Source organism: Giraffa tippelskirchi, chromosome 11, assembly GCF_054371585.1.
Source record: "Giraffa tippelskirchi isolate mGirTip1 chromosome 11, T2T-mGirTip1v1.2.pri, whole genome shotgun sequence".
Lineage (NCBI taxonomy): Eukaryota > Metazoa > Chordata > Mammalia > Artiodactyla > Giraffidae > Giraffa > Giraffa tippelskirchi.
In genome coordinates, this window is record NC_137285.1 from 93,841,539 (window position 1) to 93,864,216 (window position 22,678).

The window sequence follows — 22,678 nt, forward strand, 5'->3', positions numbered from 1 at the left end:
CTCCAGAACTGTGAGAAATAAATATTTTCTGTCAAAGCCACCCAATCTGCGGTAAATTTTTTATAATGGTAGCATGAACTAAGACACTGCACTTTATATTTTCACCTGAAATAACAGAAAATAATGGTGTCAAGCCCAAATATCTTTTCCTTCAATATTAATTTCTACTCACTAGGGATTTAGTGTTGATGATAGAAGTTTTAATTCATTCATTCATGAAGACATAATAGAATCAAAACTAGACCAACCCAGTTACAGAAATACCAAAACTATAGGTGGTTCAATCCTCTTGCTTAAAAAACAAAATTTATCTTTTTCAAATTTCTTCAGAAAGTGTACTTTATTTAAAAAGTGTAAATAATATATCCCATGATACAAAATTCTAGACATAGTAAATTTTAAAATAGCACAAAGGAAATATAAATGTTCATTTTATTTTCTTATATATATCTTTTATGCATTTATTTTCTTTTCCTAGGTTTGTATTTTTCATTATTGTCCAATCTGATTCATACTTACAGTAAACACATTTTAAATATCATAGACAGGTTTAAGGCAAAAGTAAAAATTCCTTCTCTCAATTCCCTCCTCAGATATTGATGAATATCCTTTCAACCATATGGATACATTTTGTTTTTTACATATATGGTATCACATTATACATGTTGTTCTCTAACTTTTTTCACTGAACACTGTCATGAAAAGCTTTCATGATAGTGCATTTAGAGCTAATTCATTCTTTTTAATGGTTAAACTGTATTCCTTGATGTATAGGTATCTATTTAGCCAGCTCCCTCATGATGACTATTTAACATGTTTCCAACATTTTATTGGGGTTTTTCTGGTGGTTCAAACAGTAAAGAATCCACCTGTAATGCAGGAGACCTGGGTTTGATCCCTGGGTTGGGAAGATCCCCTGGAGAAGGGAATGGCTACCCACTCTAGTATTCTTGCCTGTAAAAAAATGTTAATAGCTTATTTTTGATAAATGTAGTTATTATATTAACTTACATACAATCCATGGGGTCACAAAGAGTTGGACACAACTGAGCAACTAACACTTTCACATATCCTCACACCTGTCTCCTCCATAGGATCTGTACAGCTTGCCCTTTTATACTTGTGCACTTGTGTTTTTGAGCAACTGGTGCATATTAGTGTTTTCCATAGACAGATGCTATAGGTGCTCAGTTGTATCCGACTCTTTGTGACTCCACGGACTGTAGCCTACCAGATTCCTCTGTCCATGGGATTTTCCAGGCAAGAATACTGGAGTGGGTCACCATTTCGTCCTCCAGGGGAACTTCCTGACCCAGGGATAGAACCCACATCTCCTGTATCTTCTGTATTGCAGGCAGATTCTTTATACTGCTGAACACCAGGGAAGCCTTGGTTTTGATTACACCATTACAAAATGTGCTTTCGCTTTCATCTAGTTTAAAAAAATTCTGTGTCCCTATTGATGTTCAGTAAAGAATAAATATGACTAATTTAAAATGGTCACACTGTTTTCCAGGTTAAGTAAATATTTCAACTAGAAGAGTAAATATTTTTAAATTGGGAGTGTGGATATTTCCTGTTTTGGGAGTGTGTTCTTTAATGAACTGAGTTTCAGATTGGTGATATTACAAGGAGTGTGTAATGAATTTCTGGGCTGTAAGTCTTAAGACTACACCCTGTCCTAAAAGGCAAAGTAAATTTCCAAAGTTTTTATCTTAGTAATATAGCACAGTGAAATACAGAAGGGGTACAGTGAAGAATAGATGCTTGCTTTTGTCATTAGCTTATTAGTGAATCCCAAGATATCAGGCTTCCTGGAGCTTGTTGCAGAGGTATTCAAGCATCCCTTTTAAAGAATAAAAAGAATTAAAGATCCCTACCTGGCTACAGTTATCATTTATCTATTCAAATATATAGATAATGAAGGTACCCATAGGATGCTGTCATCTACTTTAATAACTGGGTTGTTCTTGATGGTTGTCCAGCTCAGATCGATTGGGAATTACTAGCTTAAGGCACTATCTCCTCTTAATTTTGTCTTGGGCCTTGAGTAAAGCTTAGTTAAAAGGATATGAATGAGCTTTAAAATAATTTCCCTCCACAGTATCCAAGCTACTTTTAATAACAAGAGTCATTCTCATCTTCCTTAATTATTCCTGTCAGATCTTCCAAGAGGAAACTTGCTATTACTGAATGCCAAAAGCAGCTTGTAGCGCCCTGAAAAAATATATTTTCTTCATAACTGGAAAGGGAAGAGGGAAAGTGAACAAGGGATAGAAACAAACCAATAAATACCATGTAAATAGTCTCATAGAAAGTTCTTTATATTTTGGCAAGCCTCTCTGTCTCCTGTGACCCCCAAGTTTTCTTTTTAGAGAAACTATGATGATGATAATAGAAGTTTGTACTGAAAAGATATTGATATACTAAGATATTTGGTAATACTTACTCTAATATTGCCCTGTCCACCCACATAGCATGAAACCATCAAGAGAAGCAGTCCCCTGCCTCCAGCCTTCCAGGCTGTCTTCACAGTCTTCACAGCTTAGATTCCATCTGTGTGCTGCCATGAAAGTTGTTCTTGGCACACATAGGAGCGTGAATCTGGACTCACTTAAAGCTCTTGTCTCAAAGGCCTTTTCCTGTGGCATTGGCACAAAGATGCACTGTCATCTGGCTGAGGAACAAGTTCCATTCCATCACGTATTTCAGGTTTGCTCAACTGGCGTTCGGCGTACTCCTGGAATGTGGAAAGATTAGTCCAAACTTCATTCCACTGAATCATCCCCACTCATGCTACTGTTTTTAGTTGCTGTGTATCTTCAGACTAAAACCGAAGGTCTGATCTATTTCACTCCTGAAGTGACATTTTAACTTTAGTTATGATAGGCACTAGTGTGCTATTTCATAATTTTACAAAGAACCCCAATCCACTATTTTATGCATAGGTAAGAACCCTCTTGGAAAGGGACATCAAACAAAGTGTCCCAACTTGAACAACAGCACTTCTTGAATTCATCCTCCACATGCTAATAAATAATTAACTTTGTTGAATATTCAAATCAGTGAACAAAGATGATAAGCATCTCAAAGTAAAGTTTGTGGTTTTTATACATCCTTCCCTTTAGGCCTGTAGTCATAGACATTTTGCAAATGGTGATGGGACTGTGAAATGTCCCTCCACTTTGACTGAAATATTCCTTTACATCGGATTTTTCAGTTTTGTGGTTCCTCAGCATGCATGGTTCCATGTCCTCAGATTGTGCAGTACTGTAGTATGCATGTACGTGCTCAGCTGTGTCTGACTCTTGTGACCCCATGGACTGTAGCCCACCAAGCTCCTCTGTCCATGGGATTCTCCAGGCAAGAATACTAGAGCAGGTTGCCATTTCCTTCTCCAGGGGATCTTTCTGATCCAGGGATCAAACCCATGTCTCTTGCATCTCCTACATTGGCAGATGGATTCTTTACCACTGAGATACAAGGGAAGCCTCAGTACTGTAATATTTACTACTAAAAAAAATCCACATATAAATGGACCTGCACGGTTCAAACCCATTTTTTTCAAGGGTCAACTGTACTTTAAATGTTTGTTTTATACAACAAATTAAATATTTGCTTTCCACCCTGTACTGACAGCAAAAGCATGAATCCTAATTAGTAAGGAGAATGAAGAGGAGGATATTTTGAGCAGAAAGAGATGTTAATGATCTCTAGTCCAACCCTCCTGTTTTTCATATGAGGAAAGATGTTCTCTGAGGTTCAGAGCTTTTAATCTATATTTGTAAGGTCTCTATAAGCACTGTTCTTCTTAAAACTGAACAGAGATAAAAATATGGTGGTCACAAAGGGACCTAGCACTATCTTTCTATAGGCTGGTGCCTCAGTGTAGCCAGAGTTCCACAGGCTGACTCTTGAGCCCCTTCAGGAAGCAAGGACTCAGGCCATTTTTTGGTCTGAGGACATTCAACCAAGCAGGATGGATCCTCTGAACTGACCTGTAGTACTCTGTAATAGTAGCAGTAAAGCCGGTGTGGCTGTAGCAGATCCCTAGCAGTCAACTGTCCTTCTTTTGCAATCTTCTTGGCTTCTTCATCATTTTCCTGAAAAGTTTAAAAAAGAAACAATGAATGAAAATTACTCCTGCGACCCACAAAAAAAGCTAAGTGGGGGGTAGGAGAGATGTAGGGTTGAATGTGAACATCATGGGAGAGATGAAACGTGATGAAAATATAACTTCAGAATGAGGCTATGGAAATAGACGAAGTACTTTCCTAGACATCTCTGCTATATGTTGGAATAATCATACATGGTTTGGATCCCCCCAGGGCAACAATCCACATACAGCCCCTACTGTCTTGGTACTTTCCAAGCTACTCAGGGAATCTGGGGCTCATCATCTGTTCCCTCAATGTAACTCTCTCTGCTACATATTAAAATACAAACTAGAATAGAATGAATTAGTTTTTATGCTATAACATCTTATTTAAATATTTAGTTTGAGCCAAAAAGTTGTTCTAAAAGGGTACCCATGAAAGACTATGTTATTGTTGTAATCAAAAATTCAGTTCTTAGTATTCACCGGCTATTCCTTCAATACCAGGAATAGTCAATATTCCTAATTATACTTTTATAAAATATCTAATATTATATGATGCTGCCCCCAGGAAAAGCCATTTCCAAGCAATTCTGACTCTTTATAAAAAGGGTCACAAAAATATTCTGCATCAGGTATCCAGTTGTTTCCACAGCCACATTGCTTCTCAGAAACAGAATAAAGACTTACAATGGAAAGGTAAATTTTATAATTTCACAATAAAACACAAGAGCTTTTCAGTATTCTTCCTCTAAAAAAAAGAATTCTTATTTTATGGGAAGCTTATGATTCTTGGGATGTTGTATAGCATGCATTCGTTAAGAACTTGTTATCCCAAGAAAACCATACAAAAGATACATGCATCTCAATATTCACTGCAGCACTATTTTTAACAGCCAAGACAGGGAAGCAACCTAAGTGTCTACTGACAGATAAATGGATAAAGAAGATGTGGTATATATACACAATGGAATACTACTCAGCCATAAAAAGTAGGAAATAATGCCATTTGCAGCAACATGGATGGACATAGAGAGTGTCAATACTGAGTGAAGTAAGACAGAGAAAGACAAATATATGATAGCACTTATGTGTGGAATCTAAAAAAAATTGATACAAATCAATCTATTTGCAAAACAGAAATAGAGCCACAGATAGAGAAAACAAATTATGGCTTGCAAGGGGGAAAGCGGAGGGATGAATTGGGAGATTAGGATTGACATATATGCACTATTATATATAAAATAGATAACTAACAAGAACCTACTGTATAGCACAGGGGACTCTACTCAGTCCTCTGTAACGACCTATATGGGATAGAATCTAAAAAGAGAATGGATATATGTGCATGTATAACTGATTCACTTTGCTGTTCAGCAGAAATTAACAACACTGTAAATCAACTTTATTCCAATAAAAATTAATTAAAAAAAAAAAACTTGTGCTCTTTTTTCTAACTGGGGAAAACAAAAGGGTACCATAATTGCTTTAAATATTTTCTTGTGCATAAAGCACTTTAACCCTGGTCTTTTTAATCTTTTAATGTAATTTGCATTTGGTGTGTGCATGAATAGTGATCCTTTAGAAAAATCTATATTCTATGTAACACTGTACTTCAGATCTTCTAAAAATCCTCAAGCATACTGATAGGGGGCATTCAAAATGGTCCTGATGTTGATTCTTCCCGGTGTTGATTTCAGGGAAACAAAAATTTCACAAAATAACATTTCATTTGCCTAAATTATGTCAAATTGTGTTATGATGAAACTTGTGTAACTAAATAATACTGGTGAATTTGTTATTGCCTAAAGAAATTAAAACTATGGAAAGCATACCTTGGCCCATTCAACTTTCTCTAGTAGATCACTAAGATTTCTTTTAATTGGAATATAATGTTTCCACGGCTTCAGTGCTATATAGAAATGTTCATAATATGGTGAGTCCTGCTTCAGAACCAAACTGTCGCCAAGCATGAGATATGGATATCTATAAGCAGCCACGGTCCCATCCACATTCACTTGATACTTGTACTAAAAGATTAAAACAAACATAAAAGTTTTAGTAGTCATTTGCTTCACTTCTGCGTCTGGTCAACACTGTAATATTAAATATAAAGAAATTATTTTCCAACTTAATATTTATAAACTTTACATTTTATTTTGTAACACACATCTTCTCTTTGTATTAAAATCATAAGCAGCATTCATCAGGTCAACTTTAAGAAATACAACATATTTAAAGGTAAGGTGATAAATAATCTTAGGAAGTAGGAATGCCTATTTTTAACTATGTCTACGTAATGGGGAATTCAGATTTCTGTAACCAGGTAAGAAAACTATTTCCAAAGTTCTACATTTATTAAAGATTAATATTGATAATAATTTACACTTTTATTTATACATGATTTCATTTGTTCCTTACACCCATGTAAGTATGAAAAGGGAAGGCATTATCTCAAAGCTCAGTTTTAGAGCTGAGGAAACAGAAGTCTGGAGAAGACTAAGGACTAGTGTGATGCTAGCAACACAGTACATATACTGTTGACATGTTTGTTGGGTTAATAAACTTTGATTTACATTTCAAAATCATTTTTCATTCAATTATAATAACGTGAAGCAGATATTATCATCTCCTTCTTTTTTATAAACGATAAAACTCATTTCAGAGATCTTTATAAACCTCAGTTGTATGAGCCCAAATCCCATGCTTTCTTCATTATATCACATTGAGAGGAAGAGGACATACAGATTTGGTAATTAATTTTTTCTTAAATAATTGGTACCAAGGGCTTTAGATTTTGTCACAGCCAGTTAGTTTTGGTCACGCTGTTCACATCTCTTTCTCGTTTGAGCCTCATATACGGTGCTCTGAAGGAGCTGGGCAGGCTCACATGTTAGAGGCGAGAGGTACTGCAGAAATGACAGCCCCAAAGTTAGTAGCAGAGGCAGGACTAGAGGTGAGACTTGAACATCATTTTACTAGCATGAAATTCATACTCGTTTTATTTACAAGATCATTTTAGGTAACAGACATTTAGATTCCCAGTTTATTAAAAAAATACAAAAAATAGAAAAACATGGAAATATACCAAAATCCTAAGTTAATCTTTGTACTATATTTTGAGTACTAAACACAGTTCTGAGCTATTTGTAGACAAAGCTAACAACAACAAACGAAAAGGAAACTGCATGAGTTTTGTCATTCCCTGTGTCTGAAAAGAAAGTGGGTGCTGGGTCATAAAATCGTAGAAATCGGCCCAACCCCAGCTGTCTGTTTGACATTTAACACAAGTTCATCACTTCATATCTATCCAGGAAGACCTAATCGCATACCTTAAAGAAGTCAAAGAAACCTATCAATTTAGCTTTTCCAAGCTCCTTTTCTTTCTCTTGGAAGAAGAAGTATCCTGTGATTCCTGCATCTAGTAGCTGTGGATTTTCCTTGGACAGCTGCACCAACTGAAGCCTCTCCTCTCGGCTATCTCTACCTCTGAAGAAAGCTTTCTCTGTTTTGTTGATCCAGGAAGGTCCTAGATGTTTGAGACCATAAAAAATACTAATATGAATCTGACATTTTTATATTATGGTAAGTATAATCATCTTTAATCTAGCTTTGTCATTTAAGATGCTAAAGCTCTTTTATCATCAACACATCTTCTAAAGTAAGTGTAACTTCCGAAAAATATGCTCTGATTTTTATCCTTTTGTGTACTAATGAGAGCTCCCTCAAAAGGCTGAGTTCCTGTTGTATGACTTGAGGAATTATCCAAAACAATGCTGGATCAAGTTCAAAGCAAAAAGAGATTCTATGACTTGGTTCACTCACCAAGGCATTAGTTTCTTCCATCTTTTGTGCTTCTCACACACACACACACACACACACACACACAAACACACAAACAGATTAGACTGTCATTCTTAGAGTGACTATAACAAACTATACAATTAAGTAATACGCACACAACTTTAATTCTTAGGTCACTCAGAATTTTGAGCACATCAATTTGAATACACTGAAGAATTTTTCTAATATGCTGTTAAATGAAAATACATATGTATAACTAAACTATGTATATATATATTTATATTCTCTCTTTCCTGGGAGGGAAATAATCGGGAAGAATTAATTCAGATCTCTTTCTATTATTCTAAAAAGAAGTCATTAGTTAACACTTGTCAGTGTTCTAAGGGATAAATCATAAATCACAGAACTAGGGGGGTGGTCAGCCTCTTCACTATTTTAGCACACTTTTCAGGAATTTACCAATATCAAATAAAAAGTAGGTCAGCTTTTGTTTCCCATTATCTCTAGAAACTTTACAAGGAGCCTCTAGTCTTATCTACAACATAAGTCCACTGAACTGCTCAAAATAGAAACGAAGCCTTGTAAAGACAAGGCAGTGTTTTTTCCTACTCAGGGAGTTCATTTAATAAAATGGTGTGTATTACCATAAACCTAAGGCCATTAAATAGGAGGGAAGGAATTCGGATGATAAAGGATCAAGAGAGACAGAAACAGGGAAGAGAATTTCTTACTGGAGGTTGTAATATCCAAATTATATCACAGTTCTCTTACAGATGAAGGTAACTTTGTATTTTTCAGAATTCCCCCTCATTTTATTCAGCAATAGAAAGGCACTGGAATCACCATTGAGTGAAAGTTTTACCAAATATATATTTTTATGAGACTGCTCTGGTGGTCCAGTGGTTAAGGATCCACCTTGCTATGCAGGCGAGGCAGGTTTGACCCCTGGTTGGGGAACCAAGATCTCATGTGCCACGGAGCTCTTAGGCCACACATGACAACTACTGAGCCTGCACGTCACAACTAGAGAGTCCGAGTGGCAACACAAACTCCTGCATGATGCAACAAAGATCCCCCATGTTGCAACTAAGACCCAATGCAGCCAAATAAATAAATAATACAATTTTTAAAAGAAAATAAAATGAATAAAAAATTTTTAAAAATATATTTTCAAATGGTATTTACATGTGACCAACTCAAAGGAGACTCGGTTATAGTAGGTTTTGGACATTACTAGCCCAGCTCACGTATCTTTGATTTTTGAATTAGAAGAATCCTAAACAAAAACCACTTTAGAGTTCACACTGCTGTTTTTCTCTTTTCCTGGTTAGAAAAGAAGAACAATGGTTATTTACATATATGGTCGTGCTCTCTCTGAGTGAACATTCCTTTCACCTTTTTTACTTTGAAGCTTTTTCTTAGAGAATGACTTTTACCTGTATTTCCCTGAATAGAAAGGAGATCATTGGTAACACCCCTCAAAGCTTCAAGTGTGGAATGGGTGATGTCATATGTTGGAAGGATAACATCTCGTGAATCCAGAGAGCCACACCATGAAATGATAGGTAAAGGGCCAGGGGTTTCATTGACTTTTCGATGCTCCAAAGGCCAGTCTCCAAGATTAACATAAAATTCTAAGTCTGGGAGAAGGACCTAAATAAACAAAAGAATGTTTATCAGTGTTGGGAAGACCTCAGTCTTTGATACTAAATGCTTTGGTTCTTTGACTTTTAAAAAATTTCTGATAAAACAAATTTGAAAATAGAAGAGAGAAGGATGCCTCTCAGTCATCAGTAGTATCAGATAATCAAGGGGCTTCCCTGGTGGCTCAGTGGTAAAGAATCTGCCTGCCAATGCAGGAGACACGGGTTCAATGCCTGGGTAGGGAAGATCCCACATGCTGCAGGGCAACTAAGCCCATGCGCCACAACTACTGAGTCTGTGCTCTAGAGCCGAGAGCTGCAACTACTGCACCCTCATGCTGCAACCACTGAAGCCTGCGTGCCCTAGAGCCCATGTTCGGCATCAGGAGAACCCACAACCATGAGAAGCCTGCACACCACAGGTAAAGAGTAGCCCCCGCTCACCACAACTAGAGAAAAGCCTGTGCAGCGACGAAGACCCAGCACAGCCAAAAATAAATAAATAAAAAATTTTAAAAGAAAGCAGAAAATCAAGGGTGAGGATGGTGCATGACAGTTCACTTAAGCAGGAATTAGCCACCTCTCTTCAGAGCTGGCATTTAAAACTGGTGTGTATATGTAACTATAGGTATGGAAACTATGTAGAAAAGTGTGAATGGATGGCTTCAAGCACCCTTTCTGCCAACAGCCTAAGTGAGAATCTATAAAGTTAGACCCAAGCCCTTGTTTTCCTTCGCTATCAAACCTCTTTATAACAACTGCGTTTGTTTTTGGAATCTGCTATCTCCATGCTCAATGCCTTAGTTAAGGCCTTTATCATCTCTATTGTTGCAATACTTGTCCCTTACTAAATGTTCTGATTCTTGCCTCTCCTGCTATCCACATTGTTGTTCAAATTTCTAAAACCCAAATTAATGTTACTACTAAGCTTAACAGTACCTTAATCCTATAGGACAAGGTCTAAACCCTCTGGCTAAAATTCAGGCCCCCACTATCTTGCTCCAGATTAGCTCTGAATTTCATCTTCCATCTGCACAAGTACCAGAAAACTTTACTCTTTGGAAAATGCCACCCACCTTAACATGTAATTCTCTCTACTTGGAATGCCCTTCTCCTACTTATTCACTTGGCAATCTCTTTTCTCATCCTTCACACCCAGAGCTAACGTTACCTCCTCTATGACTTGCTTTCCTCAGACATTTTAACCCTGGGTACCTACTTTTCTTACGTGCCTATCATGTTGTGGTATAATGTTGTTTGTATTCCTCTCCCATCCTCACTTTCGAATAACAAAAACAAGTTCCTTTAGGGTGAGCTGTTCAAAAACCAGAGGTGAGTCTCATTTATCTTAAATCCCTTTTTAGTCACTGGGCAAAGAACCTGGAACAAAAGGGAAGGGCAAAGGGATATGATTCTTCACCCTAGTGCTCCCCTGTTATTATTTAGTAGCTTATTAATAAGGAATTTCCTGGTGGCTCAAACCATAAAGAGTCTGCCTGCAATGCAGGAGACCCAGGTTTGACCCCTGTGTCAGGAAGATCCCCTGGAGAAGGAAATGGCGACCCACTCCACTATTCTTGCCTGGAGAATCCCATGGACAGAGGAGCCAGGTGGGCTATACTCCATAAGCTCCCCATCAAAAGTTCTCACTGTAGAGCAGGATTTCCCAATCTTGGCACCATTGACATTTTGGTCTGGGTAATTCTCTCCTGTGGGGGTTGTCCTACACATTGTAGAATCAGCAGAATCCCTGGCCTCTACCCACCAGGTGCAGTAGCAAGTCCCCAGTTGCAACACTGCCAAATTCCTCTCAGAGGCAAATCATTCCTAGTTGAAAACCACGTAAGCACAAGAGATACAGAAATACAGGGCAGAGTGGACTGGTGGTAGTCCAGGAAGAAGGAACAGCCTTTAGCATCAGATGCCCATTATATGCTCATATTATTAGGCTGATGGGGAGGCAACTGCTATTTAAAATAAGAACTGATTGCAGTCCCATATTTCATGTGCTTGGGAGTATATAAGTCATATCAGGAAAGGTGGCTTTTGGGTAGGAAAACTACCTTCATGGCCTTTCTAGATGAGAGAGGTAAAAAATGCCCATTCTTCCTCCTTTATTCTGCACGATTGGGAATAAAGAATAACAAAAGGTAGTTTGAATTGCTCTGCTTAAGAGGATTTATAGGAGTTTTGTAAATGTGGAAAGAGGGGCTGAATAGAGGGATAGAGGGAGGAGGTGCTGAGGATGTGAAATCTTTTGGAAGATAGAAGCTCCAATCATGTTTCATAAGAAGCCTAGACAGGAAGATCAAGGTCAGCCAGTGAGAAATTCCCAGACGTAAGGATGCCTGAGAGTCTGATTTTATGCAGGGATGTCTATTTTTAAATGTTGGGATTTTTGTTTTCCTTATTCTGCATTGGCACAAAATAACCTCTCTCTGGTACCTCAACATTCAACAAGGTGTGTCATGGACATGATCTTTTAGAAGCACTTAGGATTAAAACAATGAAAATGTGTCCTAAGTTCAACTTATTTTGAGGTGACAAGAAGAAAACTGCTGTAGAAAGTGAAATCTGAATGGAAGGAGTATTCAGCAGGAATGGGGAAGCTGAAGAAGTCACCTTGCAGCTGTAAATGTGTGGGAGCTCACAGAAGACTTGGGAGAGTGCTGTATGGTCTACCTACCTGACATGGGGGCTCAAACTATTTAACTTAAATATTAAAGGAAAGAGAGATCCACCTGATCCATACTTAGGTGGTAGACAGATGTACATTTTCAAGCCTGGAATCCATTTTCATTCTTTACCATTATTATTCTAAGAATTAAATATTACAAATAAATATTTAAACTACTTTGGTTTTGGAATCAATGAATTCATTCTCATACCTTTCTTGCCAGTGACAGCAAAATCTCATCTGAGAACATTTTGAAGTCTGTGTATTTCCCTAAAGATCTTCGGTAGATGTGGTTATTGAGAATCGTGTAATGAACAATAGCACCCCTCTCATCCCCAAACCTTTCTGGAACTTCAGTTAGCATCTGCTGAAGATTAATGCTGGGGAAAGAAGCAAAATCTTTTTCAATCTGTGGTTCCTTGTCTGGACAAGACAGAGTTTTCTGCCAGGCCTGAGGATCCTCTTCTGGACACTCACAGTACTCATGGTACACTGGCCCTAAGGAAAGCAAAACACGTGGAATGCCAAGCTCCATTAACAAGCAATGCAACACAGGGACTTGTTTCTGCCACTGCTGTGAGCATGCGATGACTTCTTGGTAAACTCTAAGATTATCCAGACAAGGATAATCTACTGTAAACAAATCAGTGGTAAAAGTAATGTCAGAGTCTTGTGCTCTTACCTTTTGTCCCCTTTTCACCCCACCCTAGATAACCTAGTATAGCATATTCTCTCCCAATGTAACCTACTCATTCAATTCACTGATAAATTTATTTCCAATGAGCTATAAATGGCTGATGAGCATAAAATTTACCTTTCAACAAGGAAAAAGAGAATGTATTCCTTTTTAGGCATGATTATGTAGTAAGGCTGGTGATTTTTAAAGACAAGATGAGGTCTCTTCCTCTGAATCCCTAAAATTACCTCCATCAGCACATCTCAAAAAGGAAATATGAAACTCAGGGACATCTTGAAGTGTAAGCTTAAAGTGGTCAGACATAAGTATGAAACTATTCTGAAGACTCATTTAAAAAAGAATTTGTGCAAAATTTATCTTATTTTACAATGTATCCATATTTAATATAAAAATAATTTAAAAAGCTATTTAATTTTCTGGAGGGTTTCTACTTCAGTCCAGCATAAGTAATAGGGATCAATTTAGCTTCCTACCTAAAACTACCAAAATATGGATAAAATATATGAAACAGTAGTTTTGTAAGACATTGGACATTAGGCAATGAATAATGAGCTTGAGAGATGACAAACAAATGAGGTAACTCTATAGTTCTTAAAGTTTACTGCCCAAGGGAGTTTCTAGGTTGTGCAACAGGGAGGAATAATCCGAGTAGAACCCAGATGTCTCACTGAGTTAATGAGACAGAGCTGAAAGTCCAGGGAGATCAAGGCAGCTAGAAGGTGCAGAACATACTGCACAGACAGAACTCCAGAGATCTGTACAAGGTTCCCCTCAAATATTTAAGGCATACTGATCAATATATATGTTTGAATAAACTGTCCAAAACAAATAAAGAGCTATCCATAAGGCCATAAGGATTAGCGGCAACAATACCCATGGTTCATACAGGGCTGGAAAAAGTGCCTATTCATACAAACCAAACTGGAAAGCATGCTAATTCATAGAGGTTGGATAGAGTAGTAAGGAATAATTAGCCCTAGACTAAACATGGCTCTGGACCTGCCTAATAAATTGTAAAAGAAAATTTGAAGGATCAACTTACTTCCAAACAACTTAATTGCATCCTAGAGAAAACCTCAAGAAGATGAGAAAGCATCAAGCAATGAGAAATACACTGGATAGAATTAATGACAAATTGGACATAATAGAAGGAAAGATTAGTAAACTTAAACATATAGAAACTATACAAAATGAAATGGAGATAAATATAATTTCAAATGAAAAAAGCATAACTGAGTCATGGGATAACTTCAAGCCTAATGTGAGGGCAATTAGAATTCTTGGAGGAGAGCTGAGATAGAACAGAAAAAATATTTGAAGAAGTTATGGCCTCTTTTATGCTGGATTTGATGAAAGCTATAAACCCAAAGATCCACAAATCTCAAGCATAAGAAACATGAAGAAACTACACCAAAGTGCATAATAATCAAATTGCTCAAAACAACTGATAAAGAGAAAAATATTTAGCAGGGGATCAAGATATAGAAAATGGCAGATTTATAGCTGGAAATAATGCAAGTGAGCAGATATAGAAGACAGCAGAACAATGTATTTCAAGTACTCAAAGGGAAAAAAAAAACCCTGAAAACTAAAGGCAGAGGAGAAACGGCAAGATACACCCATCTGAATGCAGAGTTTCAAAGAATAGCAAGGAGAGATAAGAAGCCTTCCTCAGCGATCAATGCAAGAAAATAGAGGAAAACAATAGAATGGGAAAGACTAGAGATCTCTTCAAGAAAATTAGAGATACCAAGGGAATATTTCATGCTAAGATGGGCACAGTAAAGGATAGAAACAGTCTGGACCTAACAGAAGCAGAAGATATTAAGAAGAGGTGGCAAGAATACACAGAACTATAAAAAAAAATCTTAATGACCCAGATAACCATGATGGTGTGATCACTCACCTAGAGCTAGACATCCTGGAATGCAAAGTCAAGTGGGCCTTAGGAAGCATCACTATGAACAAAGTTAGTGGAGGTGATGGAATTCCACTTAAGCTATTTCAAATACTAAAAGATGATGCTGTGAAAGCGCTGCATTCAATATGCCAGCAAATCTGGAAAACTCAGCAGTGGCCACAGGACTGGAAAAGGTCAGTTTTCATTCCAATCCTGAAGAAAGGCAGTGCCAAAGAATGTTCAAACTACTGCACAATTGCACTCATCTCACACGCTAGCAAAGTAATGCTCAAAATTCTCCAAGTCAGGCTTCAATAGTACATGAACTGAGAACTTCCAGATGTTCAAGCTGGATTTACAAAAGGCAGAGCAATCAGAGATCAAATTGCCAACATACACTGGATCATAGAAAAAGCAAGAGAGTTCCAGAAAAACATCTATTTTTGCTTCATTGACTACACTAAAGCCTTTGATTGTGTCATCCACAACAAACTGTGGAAAATTCAAGAGATGGAAATACCACTTTACCTGCTTCCTGAGAAATCTGTATGCAGGTCAAGAAGCAAGAGTTAGAACTGTACATGGAACAACGCACTGGTTGCATATTGGGAAAGGAGTACAACAAGGCTGTATATTGTCCCCCCTGCTTATTTAACTTATATGCAAAGTACATCATGTAAAATGCTGGGCTGGATGAAGCACAAGCTGGAATCAACAATTGCAGGGAGAAATATCAATAACCTCATATATGCAGATGACACTACCCTTATGGCAGAAAGTGAAGAGAAACTAAAGAGCCTCTTGATGAAAGTGAAGAAAAGAGTGAAAAAGGTGGTTTAAAACTCAACATTCAAAAAACGAAGATCATGGCATCCAGTCCCATCACTTCATGGCAAATAGATGGGGAAACAATGGAGACAGTGACAGACTTTATTCTCTTGGGCTCCAAAATCACTGCAGATGGTGATTGCAGCTATGAAATTAAAAGTTGCTTGCCCCTTGGAAGAAAAGCTACAACCAACCTAGACAGCATATTAAAAAGCAGAAACATTACTTTGCTGACAAACGTCTGTCTGGTCAAAACTACAGTTTTTCAAGGAGTCGTGTATGGATGTGAGAGTTGGACCATAAAGAAACCTGAGCACTGAAGAATTGGTGCTTTTGAACTGTGGTGTTGGATAAGATACTTGGGAGTCCCTTGGACTGCAAGGAGATCCAACCAGTCCATCCTAAAGGAAATCAGTCCTGAATGTTCATTGTATTGACTGATGCTGAAGCTGAAACTCTCATACTTTGGCCACCTGATGTGAAGAACTGACTCTTTAGAAAAGACCCTGATGCTGGGAAAGATTGAAGGCAGGAGGAGAAGGGGATGACAGAGGATAAGATGGTTGGATGGCATCACTGGCTCAATGGACATGAGTTTGAGCAAGCTCCAGGAGATGGTGAAGGACAGGGAAGCCTGGCGTGCTGCAATCCATGGGGTTACAAACAGTCAGACACGACTGAGCAACTGAACTGAACTGATAATTCTACCTGGCAAAATATCTCTCAAAAATAAAGGCAAAATAAAGATATTTTCAGATATCTAAAAGCTGGAAGAACTAATCACCATCATCCTCACATTAAATGAAAAGTTAATAGGAATTCTTTAGGTAGAAGGCAAATAGTACTAAATGAAAACATGTATCTAGGCAAAAGAATGAAGAGCACTAAAAATGGTAACTACCTGGGTAAATACACAAGAATATTTTTGCTTGTCATTTAAATCTCTTTAAATTACTTAGTCTTTCTCTCCCCTAAGATATCAAGAGAATTGAACTCTAGGAGGTACATATATCACATTTATCCTTTTGCACCTGTCTTTAACATCATCATAATGCAGTCTGAAAGCCTGCAGTTCTACACAAAAGGCTGATTCTGGTTTATGTAATAATTACTTACCTTTCAAAATATAGGGAGACTGAGCAACATGTTCATCACCATAAAGGACTTCTATCTTCAGCCCTTTACTGACGGTTTCATACATCCTATATCGCATCAAAAATGTTCCATCATTCCTGTCCAAAGGTTTAGGGACATGAATCCGAACTGACTCTTTAGGTGAGAGAGATTTGATTACTACTCTGAATAGTGTTTGACCTGGAAAAAAAAATATATAAGTAATTCTATTCATGGTTCTGTTTCACAGAAGTTTATTTTTTCTGTACCATCAAGGGTAAACAAAATTATTTTAGTTTTGAAGATCTTTGACACCAGGAACTATATTTAGTTTAGGTCTTCAAAACCAAGCAACTGAGGCCTGCGGCTCAAGATAGCAGAATAGAAGGACGTGTGCTCATCTCCTGTGCAAGCACCAGAATTGCAACTAGCTGTTGAAGAATCACTATCAGAACACTGGAACCCAACAAAATAAGATACCCCACACCAAAAGACAAAGAAGAAGCTGGAGAGAGATGGTAGGAGGGGCGCAATCACGAAAAAATCAGATCTCATACTGACCAGGTGGGTGACTGACCAACTGGAGAAAAACAATACCAAAGAAGTCCTCCCACGCTGTGAAGGTTCTGAATCCCATGTCAGTCTTCCCAGCCTGGGGACCTGACAAGGGGACTGGGAATCCCCAGGGAATCTGAACTTGAAGGCCAGCTGCTGCAGCTAAGTTGCGTCAGTCGTGTCCGACTGTGTGTGACCCCATAGACGGCAGCCCACCAGGCTCCCCCGTCCCTGGGATTCTCCAGGCAAGAACACAGGAGTGGGTTGCCATTTCCTTCTCCAATGCATGAGAGGGAAAAGTGAAACTGAAGTCACCCAGTCGTGTCTGACTCTTCGTGACCCCATAGACTGCAGTCTACCAGGCTCCTCTGTCCATGGGATTTCCCAGGCAAGAGTACTGCAGTGGGTTGCCATTTCCTTCTCCATTGAAGGCCAGCAGGACTTGATTATAGGACTTCCACAGGACTGGAGAAAACAAACTCCAGTCTTGCAGGGAACAAACAAAATCTTGCATGTACCAAGACTGTGAGGAAAGGAGCACTGACCCCACAGGAGACCGAACCAAAACTACCTGCTAGTGTTTGAGGGTCTCCCATAGAGGTGTGGGCTGGCAGAGGCTCACCACAGGGAGGGGGCACTGGCAGCAGCAGTCCTGGAAGGTTCCCCTTGGCATAAGCCCTCTTGGAGGTTGCCATTAACCCAACCATAGACCCCCGGGTTGGGTCACCTCAGGCCAAACAACTAATAGGGAGGGAGCACAATCCTACCCATCAGCAGATAATTGGGTTAAAGCTTTACTGAGCAAGGCCCTGCCCACCAGAGCAAGACTCACTTTCTCCAACCACCAGTCACTCCCATCAGGAAGTTTACACAAGCCTCTTAGGCTCCTCCATCAGAGGGCAGACAGAATAAGCAAGAAGTACCACAATCCCACAGTGGCGAGAAAAAACCATATCACAGAAAGTTAATCAGGATGAAAAAGCAGAAAGCTATCTCCCAAATGAAGGGACAAGATAAAACCCCAGAGAAACAACTAAATGAAGTGGAGATAGGCAACATTCCAGAAAAAGAATTCAGAATAATGATAGTGAAGATGATACAGGATCTTGGGAAAACAATGGAGGAAATTCAAGTAATGAATACCAAAGACCTAGGAGAACTAAAGAACAAAAGACAGAGATTGAATAATACACTAGAAGGAATCAAGAGCAGAATAACTGAGGCAAAGAACAGATAAATGACCTGGAGGGCACCATGGTATAAATCAATGCCACAGAACAGAATATAGAAAAAAGAATTAAAAAAAAAAAGGAAGACAGCCTAAGAGACCTGTGGGACAACATTAAGTGCATCAACATTCACATTATAGGGGTCCCATAAGGAGCAGAAAGAGAGAAAGGACCTGAGAGAATATTTGAAGAGATAATAGCTAAAAACTTTCCTAACATGGGAAAGAAAATAGTCAACAAAGTTCAGGAAGCACAGAGAGTCCCAGGGAGGAACACATCAAGACACATAGTAATCAAACTGACAAAAGTTAAAGACGAAGATAAAATATGAAAAGCAACAAGGGAAAAAATAACACATAACATACAAGGGAACTCCCATCAGGCTATCAGCTGATTTCTCAACAGAAACTCTACAAGCCAGTGATGAAAGGAAAGAACTGACAACCAAGAATACTCCACCCAGCAAGACTGTCCTTCAGATTTGATGGAGAAATCAAAAGCTTTCCAGACAAGCAAAAGTTAAGAGAATCCAGCACCACCAAACCAGTTTGACCACAAATGCTAAAGGAACTTCTCTAGACAGGAAACAAGAAAAGGAAAAGACCTACACAAAATCAGCCCCAAATAAGTAAGAACATGGTAACAGGTTCATACATATTGATAATTATCATAATATAAATAAATTAAATGCACCAACCAAAAGACATAGACTGGCTGGACAGATGAAAACATGTGCATATACGCACTTCCACTTACCACATCACTCTGTTTGACACCCCCCCCCAAATTGTATGTAATTATTTTATATTGTTAGGTTAATCATGTTCCCAATATGGCTTGCAATTGTAATTATCTTTTATTTTGTGTTTGGTTATTGATTGTGAAAACTGATAAACATCTTTTACTATTGTGATTATGTAGCTGTTACTCACTTAATACCATTGTATCATGATTGGTCAACAGGAAAATAATAGAATTCTATATCACCAAAAACTAGGAACTAATAGAAAAACCTGTAATCACTTTTTGAAATCCAGATGCATATCAGAATTATCTTGGTATTTTTTTGAAAAATACAAATGCTCAGGTATTGCTTTTTTTCTCCAAAGCTCCAGGTATGTTTCTATTGAGCAGCCATGTTTAAAAACAAATGGACTATATGATGATCCTTTACTTTTATCTAGTTTGTTTTATTTTTGTTATTTCATATTCAGTACTCCCATTTCATTTACTTATGTTTCCCAATTTCTCCATCTCTTTTTTTTTCTGAAGTTCTTTCTCAAGCCTTTATCAAGCAAAGTAGAAAAGCTTTTGTATACATATAAAGAGTATGTATTATATATATTTTAGAAAACATGAATTTTTACCTAAATAAAAACTGTATGACATTTTGATTTCACTTGTTTGACTTAGTATGAATAGAATGCTTGATTTCTATTTAAAAAACTAGATATGCAATAAGGGACAAAAATTTACTGTATAGCACAGGGACCAATAGTCCATATCTTATGATAATCTACAGAAGAAAATAATCTGAAAAATAATATATGTGTATATGCATAACTGAATCACCTTCCTGTGGGCCTGAAACATTTTAAGTTAACTGTGAGCTCAGTTCAGTTCAGTCGCTCAGTCATGTCATATTCTTCGTGACCCCATGGACTGCAGCAAACCAGGCTTCCCTGTCCTTCACCATCTCCCAGAGCTTGCTCAAACTCATGTCCATTGAGCCGGTGATGCCATCCAACCACCTCATCCTCTGCCATCCCCTTCTCCTCCTGCCTTCAATCTTTCAAAGCATCAGGGTCTTTTCTAATGAATCAGCTCTTCACATCAGGTGGCCAAAGTATGAGAGTTTCAGCTTCAGCATCAGTCAATACAATGAATATTCAGGACTGATTTCCTTTAGGACTGACTGGTTTGATATCTTTGCAGTCCAAAGGACTCTGAAGAGTCTTCTCCAACACCACATTTCAAAATCATCAATTGCTCAGTGCTCAGCCTTCTTTATGGTCCACTCTCACATCCATACATGACTACTGGAAAAACCATGGCTTTGACCATACAGAAGTCTATTGCAAAGTAATGTTTCTGCTTTTTAATATGCTGTCTAGGTTGGTTGTAGCTTTTCTTCCAAGGGGCAAGCAACTTTTAATTTCATGGCTTCAGTCACCATCTGCAGTGATTTTGGAGCCCAAAAAATAAAGTCTGTCACTGTCTCCATTGTTTCCCCATCTATTTGCCATGAAGTGATGGGACCGGATGCCATGATCTTCGTTTTTTGAATGTTGAGTTTTAAGTCAGCTTTTTCACTCTCCTCTTTCACTTTCATCAAGAGGCTCTTCAGTTCCTCTTCACTTTCTGCCATAAGGATAGTGTCAATCTGCATATATGAGGTTACTGATATTTCTCCTGGCAATCTTGATTCCAGCCTGTGCTTCTTCCAGCCCAGCGTTTCTCATGATGTACTCTGCATAGAAGTTAAATAAGTAGGGTGACAATATACAGTCTCGCTGTACTCCTTTCCCAATTTGGAACCAGTCCATTGTTCTATGTGCGGTTCTAACTGTTGCTTCTTGACCTGCATACAGATTTCTCAGGAGGTAGGTAAGGTGGTCTGGTATTCCCATATCTTGAAGAATCTTCCACAATTTGTTGTGACCCACATAGTCAAAGGCTTTAGCGTAGTCAATGAAGAAGTAGTAGATGTTTTTCTGAAATTCTCTTGCTTTTTCTATGATTCAACGGATGTTGGCAATTTGATCTCTGGTTCCTCAATCTTTTTCTAAATCCAGCTTGAATATCTGAAAGTTCTCGGTTCATGTACTGTTAAAGCCTAGCTTGGAGAATTTTGAGCATTACTTTGCTAGCATGTGAAATGAGTCTAATAGTGCATAGTTGGAACATTCTTTGGCATTGCCTTTCTTTGGGATTGGAATGAAAACGGACCTTTTCCAGTCCTGTGGCCACTGCTGAGATTTCCAAATTTTCTGGCATATTGAGTGCAGCACTTTCACAGCATCATCTTTTAGGATGTGAAATAGCTCAACTGGAATTCCATCACCTCCACTACCTTTGCTCACAGTGATGCTTCCTAAGGCCCACTTGACTTTGCACTCCAGGACATCTGGCTCTAGGTGAGTGATCACACCATCATGATTACCTGGGTCATTAAATGTTTTTTGTATAGTTCTTCTGTGTATTCTTGCTACCTCTTCTTAATATCTTCTTCTAAGTCCATACCATTTCTGTCCTTTGTTGTGCCCATCTTAGCATGAAATATTCCCTTGGTATCTCCAATTTTCTTGAAGAGATCTCTAGTCTTTCCCATTCTATTGTTTTCCCTGTATTTCTTTGCATTGTTCAGTTAGGAAGGCTTTCTTACCTCTTCTTGTTATTCTTTGGAATTACATTCAGATTGGTATATCTTTCCTTTTCTTCTCTGCCTTCTCTTCTTTTCTCAGCTATTTGTAAGGTCTCCTCAGATAACCATTTTGCCCTTTTGCATTTCTTTTTCTTGGGGATGATTTTGATCACTGCTTCCTTTACAATGTTACGAACTTGTCCATAGTTCTTCAGGCATTCTGTCATCAGATCTAACCGCTTGAATTTCTTTGTCACTTCTACTGTATAATTGTAAGGGATGTGATTTAGGTCATACCTGAATGGTCTTGTGGCTTTCCCTACTTTCTTCAATTTAAGTTTGAATTTTCTCCTTTGGGTAGGTTTAAAAGCCCAGTTCAGTTCAGTTGCTCAGTCATGTCTGACTCTTTGTGACCTCATGGACTGCAGCATGCCAGGCTTCCCTGTCCATCACCAATTCCCAGAGCTTGCTCAAACTCATGTCCATCGAGTTGGTGATGCCATCCAACCATCTCATTCTCTGTTGTTCCCTTCTCCTCCTGCCTTCAGTCTTTCCCAGCATCAGGGTCTTTTCCAACGAGTCAGTTCTTCGCATCAGATGGCCAAAGTATTGGAGTTTCAGCTTCAGCATCAGTCCTTCCAATGAATAATCAGGACTGATTTCCTTTAGGGTTTACTAGTTTGATCTCCTTGCAGTCTGAGGAACTCTGAAGAGTCTTCTCTAATACCACAGTTCAAAAGCATCCATAAACTTTTAGGATGATGTAGCTCTA

At 38.3% G+C, this 22,678-nt stretch overlaps 1 protein-coding gene across 9 annotated transcripts in view; it reads right to left on the reverse strand.

Annotated features, from left to right (window-relative positions):
- Nucleotides 1-321: 321 nt before the first annotated feature.
- Nucleotides 322-22,678, reverse strand: part of POGLUT3 (protein O-glucosyltransferase 3) — a 36,553-nt gene continuing 14,196 nt past the window's right edge. For 2 of the 9 annotated variants that reach the window (XM_081545367.1, XM_081545364.1), the window contains exons 2-8: nucleotides 16,762-16,959; nucleotides 12,432-12,718; nucleotides 9,337-9,553; nucleotides 7,429-7,625; nucleotides 5,932-6,126; nucleotides 3,999-4,103; nucleotides 322-2,740 (exon numbers count right to left, since the gene is read on the reverse strand). In XM_081545367.1, the coding sequence (XP_081401493.1) occupies nucleotides 2,615-2,740; nucleotides 3,999-4,103; nucleotides 5,932-6,126; nucleotides 7,429-7,625; nucleotides 9,337-9,553; nucleotides 12,432-12,718; nucleotides 16,762-16,858 (1,224 nt within the window). In that variant the 5' untranslated portion in view covers nucleotides 16,859-16,959 and the 3' untranslated portion in view covers nucleotides 322-2,614. Of the gene's footprint in view, nucleotides 2,741-3,998; nucleotides 4,104-5,931; nucleotides 6,127-7,428; nucleotides 7,626-9,336; nucleotides 9,554-12,431; nucleotides 12,719-16,761; nucleotides 16,960-22,203; nucleotides 22,318-22,678 lie in introns of those variants that run through there. The other 7 variants (XM_081545372.1, XM_081545370.1, XM_081545371.1 and 4 more) reach the window with 6 other exon arrangements.